The 18,060-nt window shown below is 38.9% G+C and overlaps 1 protein-coding gene across 7 annotated transcripts in view; it reads left to right on the top strand.

The window, feature by feature from the left end:
- plch1 (phospholipase C, eta 1) overlaps positions 1-18,060 on the top strand; it is a 69,407-nt gene that overhangs the window by 34,725 nt on the left and 16,622 nt on the right. For all 7 annotated transcript variants that reach the window (XM_044119628.1, XM_044119630.1, XM_044119627.1 and 4 more), the window contains 8 exons: positions 672-915; positions 1,260-1,389; positions 5,174-5,344; positions 5,848-5,941; positions 9,060-9,263; positions 9,805-9,925; positions 13,175-13,346; positions 17,433-17,540. In XM_044119628.1, coding sequence (XP_043975563.1) covers positions 672-915; positions 1,260-1,389; positions 5,174-5,344; positions 5,848-5,941; positions 9,060-9,263; positions 9,805-9,925; positions 13,175-13,346; positions 17,433-17,540 — 1,244 coding nt within the window. The remainder of the gene's footprint in view (positions 1-671; positions 916-1,259; positions 1,390-5,173; positions 5,345-5,847; positions 5,942-9,059; positions 9,264-9,804; positions 9,926-13,174; positions 13,347-17,432; positions 17,541-18,060) is intronic.

Raw genomic sequence — 18,060 nt, 5'->3', positions numbered from 1 at the left:
AACCCAGTCTGCCTGTAATTTAACTCAGTGGCAAATTATCCCACAAATGGTCATTTTGTGGGATCTGTGTCACAACATTTAGACAGATGTTCTTTCTGTACCACGCTGTTGTTCTAATGTGTGAAAGAATTTGTCACCTTCCTCATAGTGTCTACGTCACAAGAATAACCTAAATTTTATTAGATATCATATTACATGCTATGTTCAGTCAATACAAAAGGTTATTACATAAATCTAAGTTCGTTATTGTTTCAAGAATCCTGGGGGCAAAAATGATTTCCAACAGAGACAGTTTCCGGTGGGTGAGGAGAAATCTGTCCTCTTCACCTTTATACTTCCACATTTCCTGCACAGTTCACACCATACTTGACCCATGTTGCCAATGACAACATGGCCAATATGGTAATGAATATTTGCTTATTTCGGAATGACTCAGAAGTCTTAGTTTCAGAAAATTGCTTTTAAAATGAGATGCATAGACGCTTATAAAAACACTACAAGGGCCGATTGAGGTTTATTGGTGTTTCGTAACTGTAAAAGGTTTTGTGGTTCTGAAACGAGCATTTGCGTGCACTTCAACAACAGAACATTTTAGCAGCGAGAGAAAAAGTAAAATATTTATTTGGTAATTATTTGTTTTTCCTCTGTTCCCCCCCCCACCACTACTGTAGTCACCATAGATTCCCTTTACAAGGTGACGGAGGGCGGTCAGTCGGATATCTTCCACCGGTTTGCAGACGGTAACTTCGATCAGGCTTGCTGCTTTACGGTTTACCATGGAAACCACATGGAGTCCCTTGACCTGGTGACGTCGAATCCAGAGGAGGCCAGAACCTGGATCACGGGGCTCTGCTACCTGATGGCCGGGATTAGTGACGAGGACTCATTGGCCAAGCGACAACGAACACACGACCAATATCCTTCCGACTGAATCCCTGCTGGTTTGTTTTCTTGTTACGACCAATTTACAGAAAAGGAGGGGGGGAAACCCGTTCTAGATCAATATAATTTTATTGACAGGTTCCTGTCTGCTCATCGGAAAGTGTGCATTATTTTTGTCAGAATCGCTTTGCCGTGATGCGAATTATACTTTCAGCTCACGCAAAAACCGAGACATGTCGTACCTCTGCGTATAACGTATCTCTGTCTGAGCTTTCTTTTTTTTTTGTCTGAGTGTTTTGTCTCAGCGGAGACAAGGTCGATATTTGAAACTGCGCTGACAGACCTCATGTCCGTCTTCCTTAACGTGCGCGTTTCACGTGGATGAAGCAGACGTTCGAAGAAGCGGACAAAAACGGAGACGGCCTTCTGAACATCGACGAAATCTACCAACTCCTTCACAAGCTGAATGTTAATCTGCCGCGCAGGAAGGTCAAGCAAATGTTTCAGGTGAGAAAACAACACTGACGCCACGCTGCCAACGCAGTTTATTCCCACGTGCACACAGAAATGTGCCTGAAATAATGAAAGAAAATGTAAGAAGATAAATGATTACAATTTTAAGACCAAAGTTTCAGTAAGACGCCACTTGGAGTTGACCATTTTGTTGACCTAAAACGTTCCTACGTTCTGCCACATTCTGGGGATTGGAGTGCAAATTGATCATTGAATTGATGGTTTTGAGTTGTCATTGGACTTTGCTAACCACGTTGTAGATTTTAAAAAGCAGTTCTAGTAAAAGAGTCTCAAAATCAAAGGGTCTGATGACAGAAGAATTGACTCAAACACCTGCACACGGATTAAACTTGGTTCCCAAGTTTTATCAAACCTTAAACTGATTTTGGGGTACAACTTTTGCAGAATGACTTCAGATTTCTAAAAGATAAATGCGGTAATCCTGAAATCTTTCTTTCACAATAACTTTAGTAAAACTAGTTTAGCTAACAGATTTAGCTAACATAGGCTCAGCAGAACCGCTCAGCCACAGATTGGTGAAACATTCACGTTCAGTGAGTCTCATTTGCATTTTTATCTGAAAGAGGACACTGTCAAAGAATCACCCAAAATTTATTCTCAGTTGCCATTTTATGAACGGTGGGACAGGCTGAGATAAATGTAAATAAATGAATGGGGTCATTGAGGCGACTGACGGTACTGAGCAAACCAGAGGAGTGTGTGTCAGACTGTGTGTCCTGGATTCTTCTGTTAATGATAAACGGGAGCAGGTGTGACAGGTGGCTGCGCAGGTAAAGCCGAACAACAAGCAGCCAGCAGGGAAGCCGCGGTCATTTCTAATTATATGCATATTTATTTGGCAATGGTATCACCGGGACATGGAAAATATTTATAGCTTAGTTTACGCGATGATAAGCAGGTGGTTAAAAGTGAGTGTTTTCTCTTAGGGGCTGAGGAAACGAAGACCACAAAACTCTCAGACAGAAACATGTGGTGAGGTTTATAAAGCAATATCCTAAACATTGGACATCCAAAAGTGATGAAAAGTTGGGATATGGGCTACAATTATAGATGTTCCAGTTAATGTAAATCGGAGGCAGTTGTGAGCAAATGGGTTTTTAGCCTCGACCTAAAGGATTTAAAAGTGTTTCAGCGTTTTTGCCGTTTTGCAAAAATGCGAAGAAGCATAAAAACTGAATTCTGCTTCTCCATGTTTGATTCTGATTCTGAGACTTGAACTACAGACAACTGCTCTATAAAGGACTTTTGTGCTAAACCAATCAGTGACTTATAGACTAACAGAAGTATTTTAAAAGCCATTTTCTCAGATAAAGGGAGCCAATAAAAGCACCTTAGAACTGGAGTGACATGCTCAACTTTTGCTGTGGGTCAGCTGCAATTGTCTGATTGAATTTGAAAAACACTTATGAAGACACTGTTGCAGTAGTCAATGGGACTAAAGATAAATTTATGGAGGCATTTCTTTAGCTCTTGTTGGGACATTAGTGCTTTAATCCTTAAAATGTTCTCCAGGTGATTGAAGGCTGGCTTTGTAACTGTCTTTATGTGACTCTGAATGTTAAGTTACTCTGAAGTAACTGAAGCAGCGCGCTGACTCCTGATTGTTCCTCCTCTGGTCCAGATTTTATGAATATTACTAAATTCATAGATTAGACAGCGCAAAAGATTCAAGACTGGGTTAGAAGTTCACCTCTGATTCGAAACATACAGTCACTTTTCAACAGAAAGTTTGGGAAACTCGTACAAAGTCTGAGTCAGAGGATAAATACAACAAACAACAGATCTATAATTCAGTTTTAATAGTTAGTAGTAAAACCTGTTGAAAACCATAAATTGTCTTCCTTCCATGTCCCAACTCTGCACTATTTTGTGCTGAGCCATCGCATAAAATGGATTGTATTCTCTGCTTATGTTGAATGTGTTTGGAAATGTTTGATGGATGAGAAAACCAATGCAAGCTGCTGTTGCGGTTTTCAACCTAATATCGAGTCATTCGTGAAATTCCTAAAACATTTTTGTCAGGATCTCAATGTGTGCTCTAATAGTCCAGGGGTTTCTCGCAGTCTTTAGTATACAGTATGGTTACTTTTTGCATTTGGTGCCATAACTAAAAATACCCAAAGTCACTTCCTAAACTCTCTCATTTCCTTTGACCATTATTCAGTCGACAGAGCAGGTGACATGCTTTTCCCTCCTTCATCCTTTATCACTTTTTGGATTGGGATCAGTCTGAGAAACTTTATTTTCTCCAGTTTATGCTGTGATAGACAGTACCGTTGCCATTTTAACAGCTTGTGCAGCCTAAAATACCTAAAATCTGTTTACTTTCTGTCGACGCATTCCAAGTCCATGGGACTGCTTTATCCTGCTGCTTGCTTTGTGTTTAGATTCTGTGTGTGTGTGTGTGTTTGTGCGCGCGTGTGTGTGTGTGTGTGTGTGTGTGTGTGTTATGGGAGAATCAGGGAAGGGATATGTGGTACTTTTAGATTTGTTGTGGAGTCGAATGGACCCAGCGACATACAGTCAATATCAGACCCTGAAAAGATGCAGCAAGACGGAGGGAGCAATATCAGCAGAATGGATCAATGTTTAGAGAAATGTAGGTGTGAAAAGAAAAGAATTATAATTTGTGGAGGGGATTCGTTGGTGTTGAAACGCTGGTACATTTCGCCTGATTGCTAGTGGCATTATGTTATAATCTACAGTGCATCAGGTGTTTTGGTGGTAGGGGAAGTCTGCTAGTTGCCCCACTATGTTTCTGTGTAAAAAAAAAATAAATAAATTGAGAAATTTGAGAACTAAAATATCAACAACAAAGAAGTTTTATTTAGCAGTGCACTAAGTAAAATTCAGTAGGCTTTGTGTGTATAATCAAATCCCATTGTTGTTTTAAAATATAAATAATGTTTTATTATACATAAACCTAGCTTTACCCATCTTTACAGTCACTATTACTGATGTATTAAAGTAAATCAACAACAAGGTTTAGAGAATAAAAGTGACCGGGGAATCTGGAGAAACGCTTGTTCACATCTGTATGCTTAACTAGTCTAGATGGTTCTGGCAAAAATGAAAAACAAAAAACAAAAATGCATTTAGCTTGCTGCCTGCAGGGATCCATTGTTGCAGTTAAGGTTTGATGCAATAAATTACCAATAATTAAATAAATAAATAAATAAAATAGAAACAATCTGACCACAATAACAAATTTCAGCACATAGTCTGAGCACGGTGCATTTGCTCAAAGAATAAAGAACGTTTACGTTCTTGTCTTTTCAATTTAACAATATTTCATTTAGTTATTTTTTGTTTTCATCTTTCGTGCGTTATTTTTATTTTCCATGATGATGGTGCTGTTCTGGTTTCTCTGTTTTACACATTAAATCCTCTGCGTCCGACTGTCAGAATGAATCAACCTCATTTTTCGTTTGGTGACACAGACTTTATGTTTGCTCGTTTCTCGTGAGAGGGGAATTGCATTTGCTTTGCGGAGCCACGCAAACCGTGGGCTGAGTCGAACGATGACACACAGATGCTCGTTTGTATTTTAACAAAACCAACAACATTGTATTGGATAGATAACTGGTGAAGCTTTGAATATAAAGTTAAGAACTTAACATGTTCTGTAGGAAAGCTGTGTTTTTATTACAAATTTAAACACCAACAGGAACTCTTTCTTTCGTATCGATAAGCGTTGAAGGTCTTATGTAACTAAAACAGTGTCAAATAAAAGAAACCACCTTTTCTCTCTGCTCAGGAAGCAGACACCGACGATCACCAGGGCACGCTGACGTACGAGGAGTTTTCCGTCTTCTACAGGATGATGTCTCTGAGACGGGACTTGTTCCTGCTCATGATGGCGTACAGCGACAGGAAGGACCACCTGACGGCGGAGGAGCTCGCCAACTTCCTGCACATCGAGCAGAAGGCGAGTAAATATACCTGGCGGAAATTTCTCTTACTGTAAAAACACTCTCCCTTCTGTCAGCCTCTTTAACTTGAAATATAGCCACGGATAAAAAGGCGTAATTTATGGTATTACGACACACGTAATTCCTCAACTAAACTGACTTGTTTTGCTGGAACTCTTGACTTGTTTTATATTTGACATACAATTGTCTGATTTATAATCAGTCATTTTGCTCTACTTAATTGTCCCCAACCTTTGATAATCTGCATAAATGTTTCTAGTGACTTTTCTAATGACCAGTTCACCCACTATTATTGTTATAATAATAATTATTATAGTCACATTAGAAGAATTAACATTATTTTTACATTTATGTATTTTGTTTGCTGTATATTTGCATTATTTTGGTCTCTTTCAACACTTGTAAGAAATGTACGCCACTTGCTGTACTTTAGTAAGTAACCATGTTTTTAGTTAATTATCGGTTACTATGTTTTTTTTAATCCAATTTTTTTATGTAGATGACCAACGTGACGTCAGAGTGTGTTGCAGAAATTATCGACAAGTTTGAAGTATCAGATGAAAACAAGCGAAGAGGTGTTTTGGGGATAGAAGGTAACGTTCTTGTTAGTTCCTCCCCTTTAAGAGCTTCTTTGATGAATTGACATTTTCTCATTTTCTCTCATCTCGTTGTTTGTTACGGCTTTACTGTATAAGGCTATTTGTTAGTGAGCATCAAAATGACTCAAAATGTAAGACCAAGTGTTTCTTTGAACCTAATTTAAGTGGCGAAAGCCGTGCAAAATGACATCTGCGAGTACAGAAAAACTAAAGACAGTTAAGACATTTTGAACTGAGCAGTATAATATTACGTAAAAAAAAAAAAAAGAATAAAAATTGTTTAGTTTTAAAACGTAAAGACATCTTGGTAAGACTTTATTTGACGGGGTGTTCATAAGACTGACATGACACTGTCATAAACATGAAGGAGTCTTTATGAATGTTTATGACTGTAAATAACGACACTTTTAATGCAAAGTTGCTCTAAAAGTTGCCTTGAAAGTCCATTAAAAGTAACAACTTTGCATTACAAAATAAAGCAAAGTTGGGACTTTTAATGCAACTTTTAGAGCAACTTTACATTAAAAGTGTCGTTACTTACAGTCATGAACACGCCCAGATGTTTACAGTAGGCATCATGTCATGTTTATGACAGTGCTGTCAGTCTTATGCACTCCCTGTCAATAACAATATCTTTCCTGTTGTAAAAATACAGAAAAATACAAACACATAAAGGCAGTTGTTTGCTCATTTGATTTAGTCATAACCTGACGCAAACTGAACTGGACATTTTTCCCAGCATGAACACTTTACTTAGTGTGATGGAGCTGCATTTAATGACATTTCTTAAACTATGTTAGGTGCTAATGGGAGTTTAGTCAAAAAACTGTGGCTGGGAAAGATGTGCAGGTGAGAAGAATAAGCACAGCTCAAAGGTTATTAGGAAATTCACAAGGCTTAAATTAACTTTATAAAATAAAAAGATAAAAATCAATAGATCTGAAGTATAACATGTCGTGTGTAATGAGTATTTCTAATACATGCGTGTCACTGTTTGAGTTGAACTACTGAAATAAATGTACATTTAAATTATATAACAATTTATTGAGCTGCACTTGAATATTTGTGTTCTAGACTTTTTGACTATTGGAAACACATAAGAACACTTTCAAAAATAATTTGGTACAATAAAGAGTTTTAGCCCTGATGATCTCCTTCAGGGGGAATACATATCTACATAAGAAATATAAATTATTGCAACATAATTAAGTAGCTGAAAGGTGGCCCTGGAGAGGAAAGAGAGGAAGGGAAGGGCTGGGAAAACTGTCTGGTTAAAATATGAGGCTTGTGGAAAATAGAAAATGAGACATTGTTGGGGGTGAAAAGGAAAAAACATTAATCTGTGTCACTAAAAAACAAATGCAAACTGTGACTGTCTACTTGATCAGAGTATGATTTCTTCCATTCAGCCCGGAAATGTACCAATTTTCATATTGACTGAGCTTTTATATTACAGCAGCAGTCACAAAGGTTCACATGAATTGGCTTTGTTAAAGTGATATTATACAAGAAGTGTCATTAGTAAACTGAACCAGTGTTACTGCCTCATTATTAAACCATCTAAATTCTCCTTCTTTTTAAATTTTACGCTATTTTCTCGTTATCAGTTTGCTTAACGTTTTTTTTTTTTTTTTTTTGCTCGTTACAAACCTCAGATCCTCGTTTTCACAACGCAGTTTGTTCACTTTAAATTAGAAGATTTTTTTTTCTTCCTCCTCACTCCTCTTTACATCTTGATCCCACAATGTGATTGCGCTTTCTTCTTCCATGAAGCACAAATGAATTTGTTGTGTGTCATAGAGCAGGGGTCAACGTCCTGCCACTTTTAGACGTCTCCATGGTGACGTTTTTACCTGTGCGTTGCAGCAGAGACACCCGGTCCTCGAAGCCTGGATTTGACGTAAAACGTTTAGATGACAGTTCAATGTCTAATTTTATGTGACTCACATTTCGCACGAATGTGTCTTTTAGATTCTAATGATTAAAAAAAGTGTGAATAAAAAAAAAAAAAAGATGTACATTTTTGGCAACCAAAGGAGCTACATGCTAATTATTCAAAGGTTTTGCATAAATTAGACAATGAAATGTCAAATCGATGGTGTTTTGCACTCAGCTGCTTTGAGATGATGCGAATAATGATTTTTCAACAAAGCACTCTTTGTGTGTTCTGAACCAAAATCTGAGCACAGAGGTTGAGGCTGTGACCAACTACCGAAACGTTAGCAAACGATTTTAAACGCCCCAGAGTGACTGCTGGTGATTGTTAAAATTGATATGGAGATTCTGCAATTAATTACATAGTTGACTAACCCCCCAAAAAAACCCAAAAACCTAAATGTAGAGGTTCAGTGAATAGAAACACACGGGATATGAAAGAACAGTGTTCAGCAGTCAACTTCAGATTTCATTTGCAAATTTCACAACGACTTTATAAATCATAACGAGTGATTACAAAAGGATTACCATAAGGTGTTTTGTGAGGAACATCCCGTCACTCTGTGCAGCAAAAGCAAAAGACAACCTTGAAGAAGCAGAAACTTCTTCTTTTAGCTTTTTAAACTTATCAACTTTTGAATTCAGGATGCAGAGGAATGAAAAAAAAAAACCCATTTTAAACAAATTACAGTAAGCTTTAGTATAATTTCACATCTTTCCGTGGTTTACATTTCAAAATAGTTGAATCTCCAAAAAGTGAGTTGAAGATGCTGACCTGTCTTCCAGATCTCCATTCATCCATCCTTTTGTTTACATTTGATCCTGCTGCTAAAGCCTGGATATGAGTGTGGTGTTTACTGCCATCCAAATATTTCCTCCTGATGCAGCTGTTGTCTGGTCTCGATCTGTTTGATGATGCTGCTTGTTCGTTAATCCAAGCTCAACAAGACCCAAAGTGGCGTGATAAACAATGCCACCGGGAATCATCTCGTGCGAATAATAAGTGTGTTTACCGCATTTCGCCACGTCATAGTTGTTCGGAGTTTATCGCCTGGTAAACACATTGGCAGGACAATCAACACGTTGAGCATGACATGGAAACATCGGACTCGTTATGTGCAGGTGGCTCACGGTCTACTGTGATTCCAAGCTGATTTCTCTTCCTTTGTTCCTCCAGGCTTCACGGGTTTCATGCGCAGCCCGACGTGCGACATCTTCAACCCTTTGCATCACGAGGTGAACCAGGACATGGAGCAGCCCCTGTGCAACTACTTCATCGCCTCCTCTCACAACACGTACCTGACCGGAGACCAGCTCCTCTCTCACTCCAAGACGGACATGTACGCCTGGGTGCTGCAGTCCGGCTGCCGCTGTGTGGAAGGTGCGCTCGCGTCTGCGTCCGTACCGATGAAAAATTAAAAAGAAGAAGAAAAAAAAAAAAAAAAGTCCAGTGGAAATTCTGTGTTATGCTCACAATGGCCCAGTCAGGATATCATTTCTGACGTCTCACTTGTCATTCTGTCATGGCTCAGACAGAGCAGCACCATCATTTATGCTATTAGTAACACTCTGGGTTTTTCTTACTATGACTAATCAATATGTCTGCTGTGAAAATAGACTATTGCAATCCGTGTTTTGTTTTTTCGTTTTTTTCCTTGACTGCTTATGGTTACGACAAACTCTGTCATTTAAAACAAAAGTGTTAGTTCTGTCTTATTGATCGCTGTCAAGAATATTTTTTTTATGTTTAGGATGTTCTCCGCTGCTTAAAAAAACCAGACGCACTTAAATTCATCAAAAAATAGCGAAAATAGTTGTTTTAACTCAGAATAAAGTAGTGAAAAATGCTGCTGTTTCACATTAAACATAACTAAATATTATTTCTGCCCAACACTAATTGCCTTCATGTCGTTTTCCCACAGTTGATTGCTGGGATGGACCCGACGGAGAGCCGATGGTGCAGCACGGGTACACCCTGACGTCCAAAATAACGTTCAAGTCCGTTATAGAGACCATCAACAAATACGCCTTTATAAACAACCAGTAAGTCAGAGCTGCATGTTGCTAACTTTAGAGCCGGGGTGTCAAACTCATTTTCGTTTTGGGCCAAATCCAAATCATTAATGCTCTTAAAGGGCCGGTTGTGCCGGACTGTACTGATAAAACCCATTAGAAATATTAATAGATTCTTAAAATTAAATAATATTGAACATCTTTCCAGTCCCTCCAGAATTTTGCGATTGTTTTTGTGATTGTTTTGCAATAAAAAACTAATTTGGAAATATTTGCTCTTATTTATGACGGTAAATTTGACTTTTTATTACTGGCTGTGTAGATCACGGGATATAATCTGACAACAATTAACGAGGCAGCTGTTTAGTACAAGTAAGAAAGTTTTTGACAATTTTAAAGAAAAATCTGCAGTAAACTGTGTTGGCGCAAAAAAAGTGTGTGGATTTGTTGATTTTGCGTGAATTTCCACAATAGTTTGCAAGAAACTGGATCGACTGATTGATGTAATTTTGGTAGTAAACAGATAAAAACTGTTTACTGATTTGATTGATTACATTATATTTAAACAGACATTATGTTTTGTCTAGGATGTAGAGGGCCACATAAAAAGCTACGGCGGACCGGATTTGGCCCACGGGCCTCGAGTTTGACACCTGTGCTCTAGAGGATGAGAAAGGAAGTTTGTGTAACACTCGTAAAAAAAATATATATATACAATTGCAAAACTACACTTTCAATTAACCGAGATCAGTGCAACAAATGTTTCAAAGTGCGAGATTTTTTATTTATTAATTTTTTTAAAGTGTTTCTCTTCTAATCAGCTTTTCAGACAGCGAGTGAACAAACAACATCTTCCAACAGGTTCTGATGACGTCAGAGACAGGAAGGCCGTCAGCCCTCTGAGAAAATCAGCCTAAGATTTTATGCGGGTTAAACAACCTGATGCCACGCTTTCTATCTTGCAGTATCGGCTGGTTTTGCGCAAACAAATCTAACCTACCAAATTATATAAAGAAATAAAATACAAAAGCTGTGAAAAAAAATAAAAAAATTCAGGAACTGTGATTCTAGGAGTAATTAGCACCTATAAGTGAACCATCTGCTGAGCGGAGCGTCGTCTGGCTCCCCGAGGAGCCGCTGATTGTCTCTGTGGGGCCCGGCGGTACCTAAACAAAGTTGTGACTGATGCGGTTTCATGCTGACATATTGGCCCACTTTCACTACTCGCAGCTTCTAATCTTGGCGGTGGCTGAGTTATAAAGATGTTTATTTAATTCTAGTACAGGCACTGTTTCAACTTAATTAAGCCAAACGTTGCTGCCTCATCCTGCAGACTGTTGGAAATGTAAAATTAGATTAAAGTCAAGTGTCCTAATTAAAGTTGCGCAGGCGTAACAAGTAATTGATGCATGCCAGTAGTTTAGAAATATAGCAAGGTACTTTTCTTTTGTTGATTCGTCAAAAGCAGAAGAATTGCAAAAAAAAAACAACAAACCATACAGTTTCTTAAGTGCATCTTTTTTTTGATGATTTTCTTTATGTAGCCGACTGAACTGCAAGTTAAATTGCTAACGTCTGGTTGCAGCTTGTTGTTTATTAGTCTATTAATCTATTTATTTACTCTCACCTGCTGGACTGTGTACAAACACACACAAAAAATAGTTTTTGACAGTTTTAAATTAATTCTCCATAAAGCTACATGCATGGAAAAAAATCAGGTTACATGCAAAAATCAATATTTTTTATTAAAATGTTTCAAATCCTCTAATGTTTAACATGCATAATTGCTGCCTTTGTTAAACACTTAAGCCTTCTGAATTAATAATACAGCAAATATTACAGAATTCTGCAAATAATACAGAATTTATAATCCTGTAGTGTTATTTTTATTTATTTATTTTTATTTTATGCCCTGAGCTCTTTTCTTTTGCCAAACCCGTTTTGCTTCTATGCTGCAAATTTACAAGTGGTAGAACAAAAAGCTAAAACTACAAAAAAAATATATTTGTATATTATGGGTTTAAAATCTGTTTTCTGTGATTGGACAGTCACTTCCTAAAGAGTTTACTCAAAATAACACAATGCTCTTTTTTTTTTTTTTTTTAAGCCACTCTGAACTTTTAGCTTCCACAACTTAATTACTCTGAACCCTGAATCTGCCTTGGGTTGTTTGTTGTGAGTCTTTCCCCTGGTGGAGCAGCTCATATTATGTAACTGTTTATATAAATTATCCACTAAAGAGGAGGTCATGTGACCTGCTCCTTCCCGGTTGACCACAGCAGAATGTTGCCAGGTGGGAGAAAGGAAAGTAAGGGATTCACGTTGCAGAAATTATCAACCTTAAAACTTATCAAATTTTCACAACAGCTTCATTCTGACTTGCTTAAAGTGTGAAACATCACGTAACGTGGCCCCCCCACCATTAAATTTCTACTTCTCTTTTACTCTAGTGGATGAGAAGACGGGGGTGCAGAGGTTGAATGATGGTCCCAAAAAACTCCCAACATAATTCTGTAAATTACTTTTTTAAGGATTTATTTGTTCATCTCTGACTCTCCAAAGACAACACTCTCCTTTGCTAATTTTGGAAAAAAAAAAAAAAATGCAATTCTCATTAATTCACGCCTTATTAATTTCCAATCTGTCATAATGCTGACAGGGAGAACAGATTAATAAATTCAACACACTTTTCCTTATCATCGTCTCCCTTGTCCTGCTTACTGTTTCCACCAGAAGACAAAGCTGATATTTTATCCTCGGTGCTGCATGCTATTGTGATTAGTAGCCTCAGGGCAACAATTCACTGCAAAAAAACAAAAACATCTTACCAAGTATTTTTGTCTCGTTTCAAGTGCAGAAAACCCAGTACTCTTAAAACAAGACAAATCTGGCTTACAAGTAACTTTTCAGCAAACTGTCACATCTTGTTTTCGGTGAATTATTCTGGAAAATAGATATAAAGTAATGGGATGATTGGATTTTTCCACCTATGGATGAAATGTCTTGTTATAGGTGAAAAAATCTGAGCTACTATTTTGGGGAAAAGGTAGACTGAATGTTTCCTAGGTGATGTAAATGACACTGGGAAACATTACTAAACCTACAAACGGACACATGAAAATACCATAGACCAAGAATCGGTGCTTTGCCTCAAAGGTGAAAAATCAAACTGGGAGTTTTTGCTTTCCCTCTGCTTCTGATAAGTAATTCAGGTATTTATTTTTTTTTGGCACTTCGAAGCAAACTTTCTCTCTTTTTCTTTATTTATCCTTCTTAAAGATACCCGGTGATTCTGTCCATTGAGAACCACTGCAGCATCCAGCAGCAGAAGAAGATTGCCGAGTACCTGCGGGAAATCTTCGGAGACAAACTGGATGTGGGAGAGGTGCTGAGCAGAGACTCCAAGACGCTGCCCAGTCCGCACAGCCTGCAAGGAAAGATCCTCATCAAGGTAAGGACACATCAGTGGACAGTTAATTGCGGGACGGTCTGTGTTTTTCATTTTTAATAGCCACGAAACGGGAGGAGGATTTAAAACTTACTTTTTCTTATGAAGGCGTGAATGAAGGCGTCTGCTTCCACCCTCCCTCTGGTTCCTTCCACTCAATGTGGAGAATGAAGAAGAAGCGCTCATTATCTGTCGATAGTTTGAATTTTATTTCTTTTACCTAATGTGCGTGAGCAAGGTTGGGTGGGGGGGAGTGTGATCAGAACTGCATGGCCACTAATTACTTCCTGTGAAGAGGATAAGGAGCAGGAAAAGTGAGGGGAAAGTAGGTCGTTTTATTAATCATAAATGGGACGGAGGGGAAGTGGAAGTTTCTGGCATAAATCAACTCGGCGACAGACTGCTGGCTTAAATATTTTGTATCGTATACAGTGCAAACAGCAGCTAATTGGTGACTCATATGGGGTTGCAATGTCATTTTTTTTTTTTTGTCAAATACTGGCAATCTTAGCAATGGAAAAAAAAATAATAAATCAGTTTGTATTAAAGATAGGATGTGTAATAAAACTACACATTCAACCAAATCAGATTAGAAGTTTTCTTTTCAGTTAAGAGGCACGAAAAGCCAAATTTCAGGCTGATTTTTTATGAAACACAAAAGTGGTCACAAGTTGCATTGAAATAAAGCAATAAAGAAGGAAAACTGACACTGAAAAGTTGGTGCAGGTTGCTGACGATTGCGGGAATTTGGATGATGTTTGTGCTCAATGTTTTTCATGAAAATGAGAAGTTGCACTAAAAAGCGCTTCGCTCTCCAATTATCTGTGTTTTTAAGAAGCTTTCATTTGTAATTCTGAAAAACACTGATGCTAATCAATCCTCTTTAGTTGCTTGGTGTTTGTAATAAGTTAAGAAAAACACAATGCCAAATTATAAAGGCATCCCCCATATTCTTTTTACTTTACCTCCATCAAAGACTCAGACTTTGATGTGATTCTTTTAAAGTCGTCTTAAGAGTTATACAAGCCTTCTGAAGGCTTTTCAAAGTTTGTTTTTTTTCCGTCCAGTTTTTGCACCAGGCCATGGAAGCATATTGTTTTAGAAATAGGAGAAATGGAGAACAAATCAAAATGTTGAAACCTTAAACCTTTAGATCTAACAAAGGATTCATGGCCTGCCAGATTTGAGCTAAAAGCTCCTAGAAAGTCGCCTGGTTGGTTCCGATTCTTTTCTCCCCATAAACCGATTTGCGTCGTTAAAGTTTACAGTTTTCCTGCTGTATGTTTATTTGAACGAATTGTCATGTCTGAGCCTCACAAGCTTATCTCTTGTTAGCACCTACCGCGCTCTGAACCAGACAGGTGCTCAGGAAGAGGAGCGGTGCGTCGCGTTTGACATACCTGCACTCGAAGTCAGCCGAGCGCGGTTAGGAAAATAAATCGGACGTTGCTTCGGTGGCATCAAACCCCACATCTAGATTACTGAAGGCTTTCAACAATTAATAGATGATCAAGTAAACAGTCTTCGTCTGTTGTGTGAAGACGGTCTGTGCCGTTGGATTCCTGGTTTGTTTGCTTCAGGTCAGATGTCTTTGGAGAAAAAGAAAAGAAAAAAGAGCGATATTGATTTTTTATAAAGGACTTTTACTGCCCCCCTTCTTTCTTCTCCTCCTTTCTGACTCTCATTTGCCCTGCGGACCAGCAGAGCCGGGATGGCACTGCGGTGCAGAAAGAGATATTTAATAAAAAGGTTTTTGAACCATCACACATAGAAAGGAAGGTGATAGACTGCTTGTGGCAGCAGAGGCTGGCCGGGAGGGCGGGTAAATGTACCGCAGGAAGCTCTAAGCCTCCAGTTTTTATTAGGAGGAGACGCTTGGAAAATCCTGACTCCCACTCACACTTTGAGAATGGCTCACTAATGGGCTTTCAGTTCGTCCAAATAGCTTCTTAGGGAGTTTCAAGGGGATTCTGCCGATGTATGTGTTTTCCTGAGTAAGAGATACAGCATGTGCTCTCTTGAGTGCCTAAATGTGGCAGAATTTGTTTTCACTATGGCTGTAAATTCAGATAAAAGACCATCAGGGACACTAAGGTTACCTAGAGTACAGCACTGAGAAAGTATTTGCTCCTTTACAGGTGTTACATTTTTTTTGTCACGCCTAAATATTATCTTTGATGGTTATACGAGACAGATAATATATATAATAAAATATCAATCTCCTCTGCGTCTTCCTCCGTGGAAGCCCATTTGCAGAGATAAACCACTTGGTCAGAAACAACCAATCAGAGCCAGGAAAAGGGTCTTAGCGCTGTCTGCACACTGCCAGGCTACAGCGAGCTCCCTATATTCAGATCCTGTCCTGAATACTTAGTCTTGTTAGCATAACCACCAATGACGGTTTTCCTGTAACGGTAAGTCGATTCTCCGCCATTAGCACTTTGTTCAGCACGTACACGAGCTTGATTGACAGCGCCAAGAGCTTCCTGCTGGCCCTTATTGGTTGTTTCTAACCAAAACACAAACAAGACCTTAATTTTTTTTTTCTTGTCACAGATTACACCGTGTTGTAAATTATTATGCAAGTGATCACAGCCGTGTTGGGACGTGGTGTCCGTCCACCACCAATTACTGCATCCATCTGGACCATCCAGGGTTGCACAGCAGTCATCAGTGAACAAGTCTGTTTGAAAATTAATCTTCATGTACGGTTGGGCCCACTGCCACCGTTTCTGCTTGTGAGCTCTGGTTAGTAGTGACCCAATAGTAGGTTCATGGACCACAAGCCTCTGGAGGATCCTCCACCTTGAGGTTCCAGAGCAGGGGTGGGCAATCCTGGTCCTCGAGGGCCGGTGTCCTGCAACTCTTAGAGTCTCCCTGGTCCAACACACCTGAATCCAACAGCTGAATCACCTCCTAAGTGCAGTCAGGTCCTCCAGAGTCCTGCTAACGACCTCATTATTTGACTCAGGTGTGTTGAAGTGGAGATACATCTAAAAGTTGCAGGAGACTGGCCCTCGAGGACCAGGAGTTCCCACCCCTGTTCCAGAGGCTCAAGCAGCTTCAAATCACTGTTTGCTGCTTTGTAAGGGCATTTTAACAGCTGCTCTTTTAATCTGATGAATTTGTCTAACAGAAACCTTCCTCATTATGCCTTTATCTGTACAAACCCATCTTTGTTCTGAATCAGCCACAAATCTCTTCACAGTACGATGATAATCCTTCAGTTTTTGTTAAATATCTGATGTTTTCATATCTCATCATACGGCACTACACTATCTGATGATTTTCATCAGCAGAGATCCTTTCTCTTTCCCATATTGCTTGAAACCTGTGGCCTGCTTAATAATGTGGAACATCCTTCTTAAGTGGATTTCCTTTAATTGAGCTCACCAGATAAACTAATCAACCAGCTCTCTGAAATTAATTATAGAGATTCAAAGAGCCCTGACACACAATACCATCTATAAATTTAATAGCACAACAAAAAATTCAATCTTTATGAGACTTTAATACAATTTGCATAATAATTTGGAACACGGTGTGTCTGCCTCTCATAATACTGTCACAACATGACAGTTTTAACAAATAAAAACAAAAAGCATATTGTTTCTAAAAGTTACATAATGCAGCTTTAGCCACAAAGCTCATCATTGAACAATAGGGAGAGGACAAGACAAAATAACAACGTTAATAGGAGAAAAACAAGCTGCAAAATAATCCCCAACACCTTTGGAAAACTTTTCGATAAACACCTAGAGACAAAACTGGGACTTTTTGGGAGATGAGCATCCTGTTCCACCTGATGTCAAACTAAAACAGCATTTAAGTACCGGAGTACCACACTGACAGCAAAACATGACAGTGGAGGGGAAAAGTGACGATTCCCTCCTTCCTGCATGGAGGGAAACGCAACACCGAATTGTTCGGCTTTTATTTTTAAACCCTCCCCGAGGTTCGACCTGCGTGGGCTCCTGCATGTAAACAGAACACTGAAGGAGGGCCTGTGCTGCCCTTAGCGTGGAACATCAGACGATCAAACGAGTGCGTTTCTCTCTTCTTCTTTCCCTCTATCTCCTCTACATCCAGGGGAAGCGCCTGCCTGCCTATCTGTCTGCGGACGCCGAGGAGGGGGAGGTGTCTGACGATGACAGCGCCGACGAAATTGAAGAGGACTTCAAACTCAAGAGCAGCAATGTAAGCTACAGGAATGTGGCTGTGTGTCTTATGTGTTAACCAAGCATGTTTCAGAAATGGCTTTTATTCTGTTGTAAAACATCGTGGCAGTGAGATTCTCAAACATGTCAGCCTTGCAAATGTGACACTTGAATCTCCGTTAATCTTTCATTTAGAAGACTAATCTTAAACTAATCCGTCAGTCATTGCAAAAACTTAATGAGTTGCTTCACGGCTTTGTGCGTCTGCAACATTAGCTCAGTTTTAATTGAATTTAATAGATTGTGTTATTAGATATTCCCTTTCACTTCGGTTTAGTTTTCATTTGATGAATGCGGCTAAGGCCAAACTAGAACACAGAGTTCCGATTTCAGCGTTTTTGAAGTTTTACTCGACATTTTATTCCTTTAGTTTCGTATAAAGTGACAAAACAAAGACAGGCAGCAGATTTTTCACGACTCTGTTCAGCACAGAGGGTCTCCAGCAGATGTGTTGAAATCCACATTAAGAAGACATGCTGGTTTAAAAGAGAAAACGGGGA

The sequence above is a fragment of the Gambusia affinis genome, linkage group LG06 (genome assembly GCF_019740435.1).
Source record: "Gambusia affinis linkage group LG06, SWU_Gaff_1.0, whole genome shotgun sequence".
NCBI classification, from domain to species: domain Eukaryota; kingdom Metazoa; phylum Chordata; class Actinopteri; order Cyprinodontiformes; family Poeciliidae; genus Gambusia; species Gambusia affinis.
The sequence above is the reverse complement of the archived record's forward strand: the minus strand, read 5'-3'. Positions and strand labels throughout refer to the sequence as shown.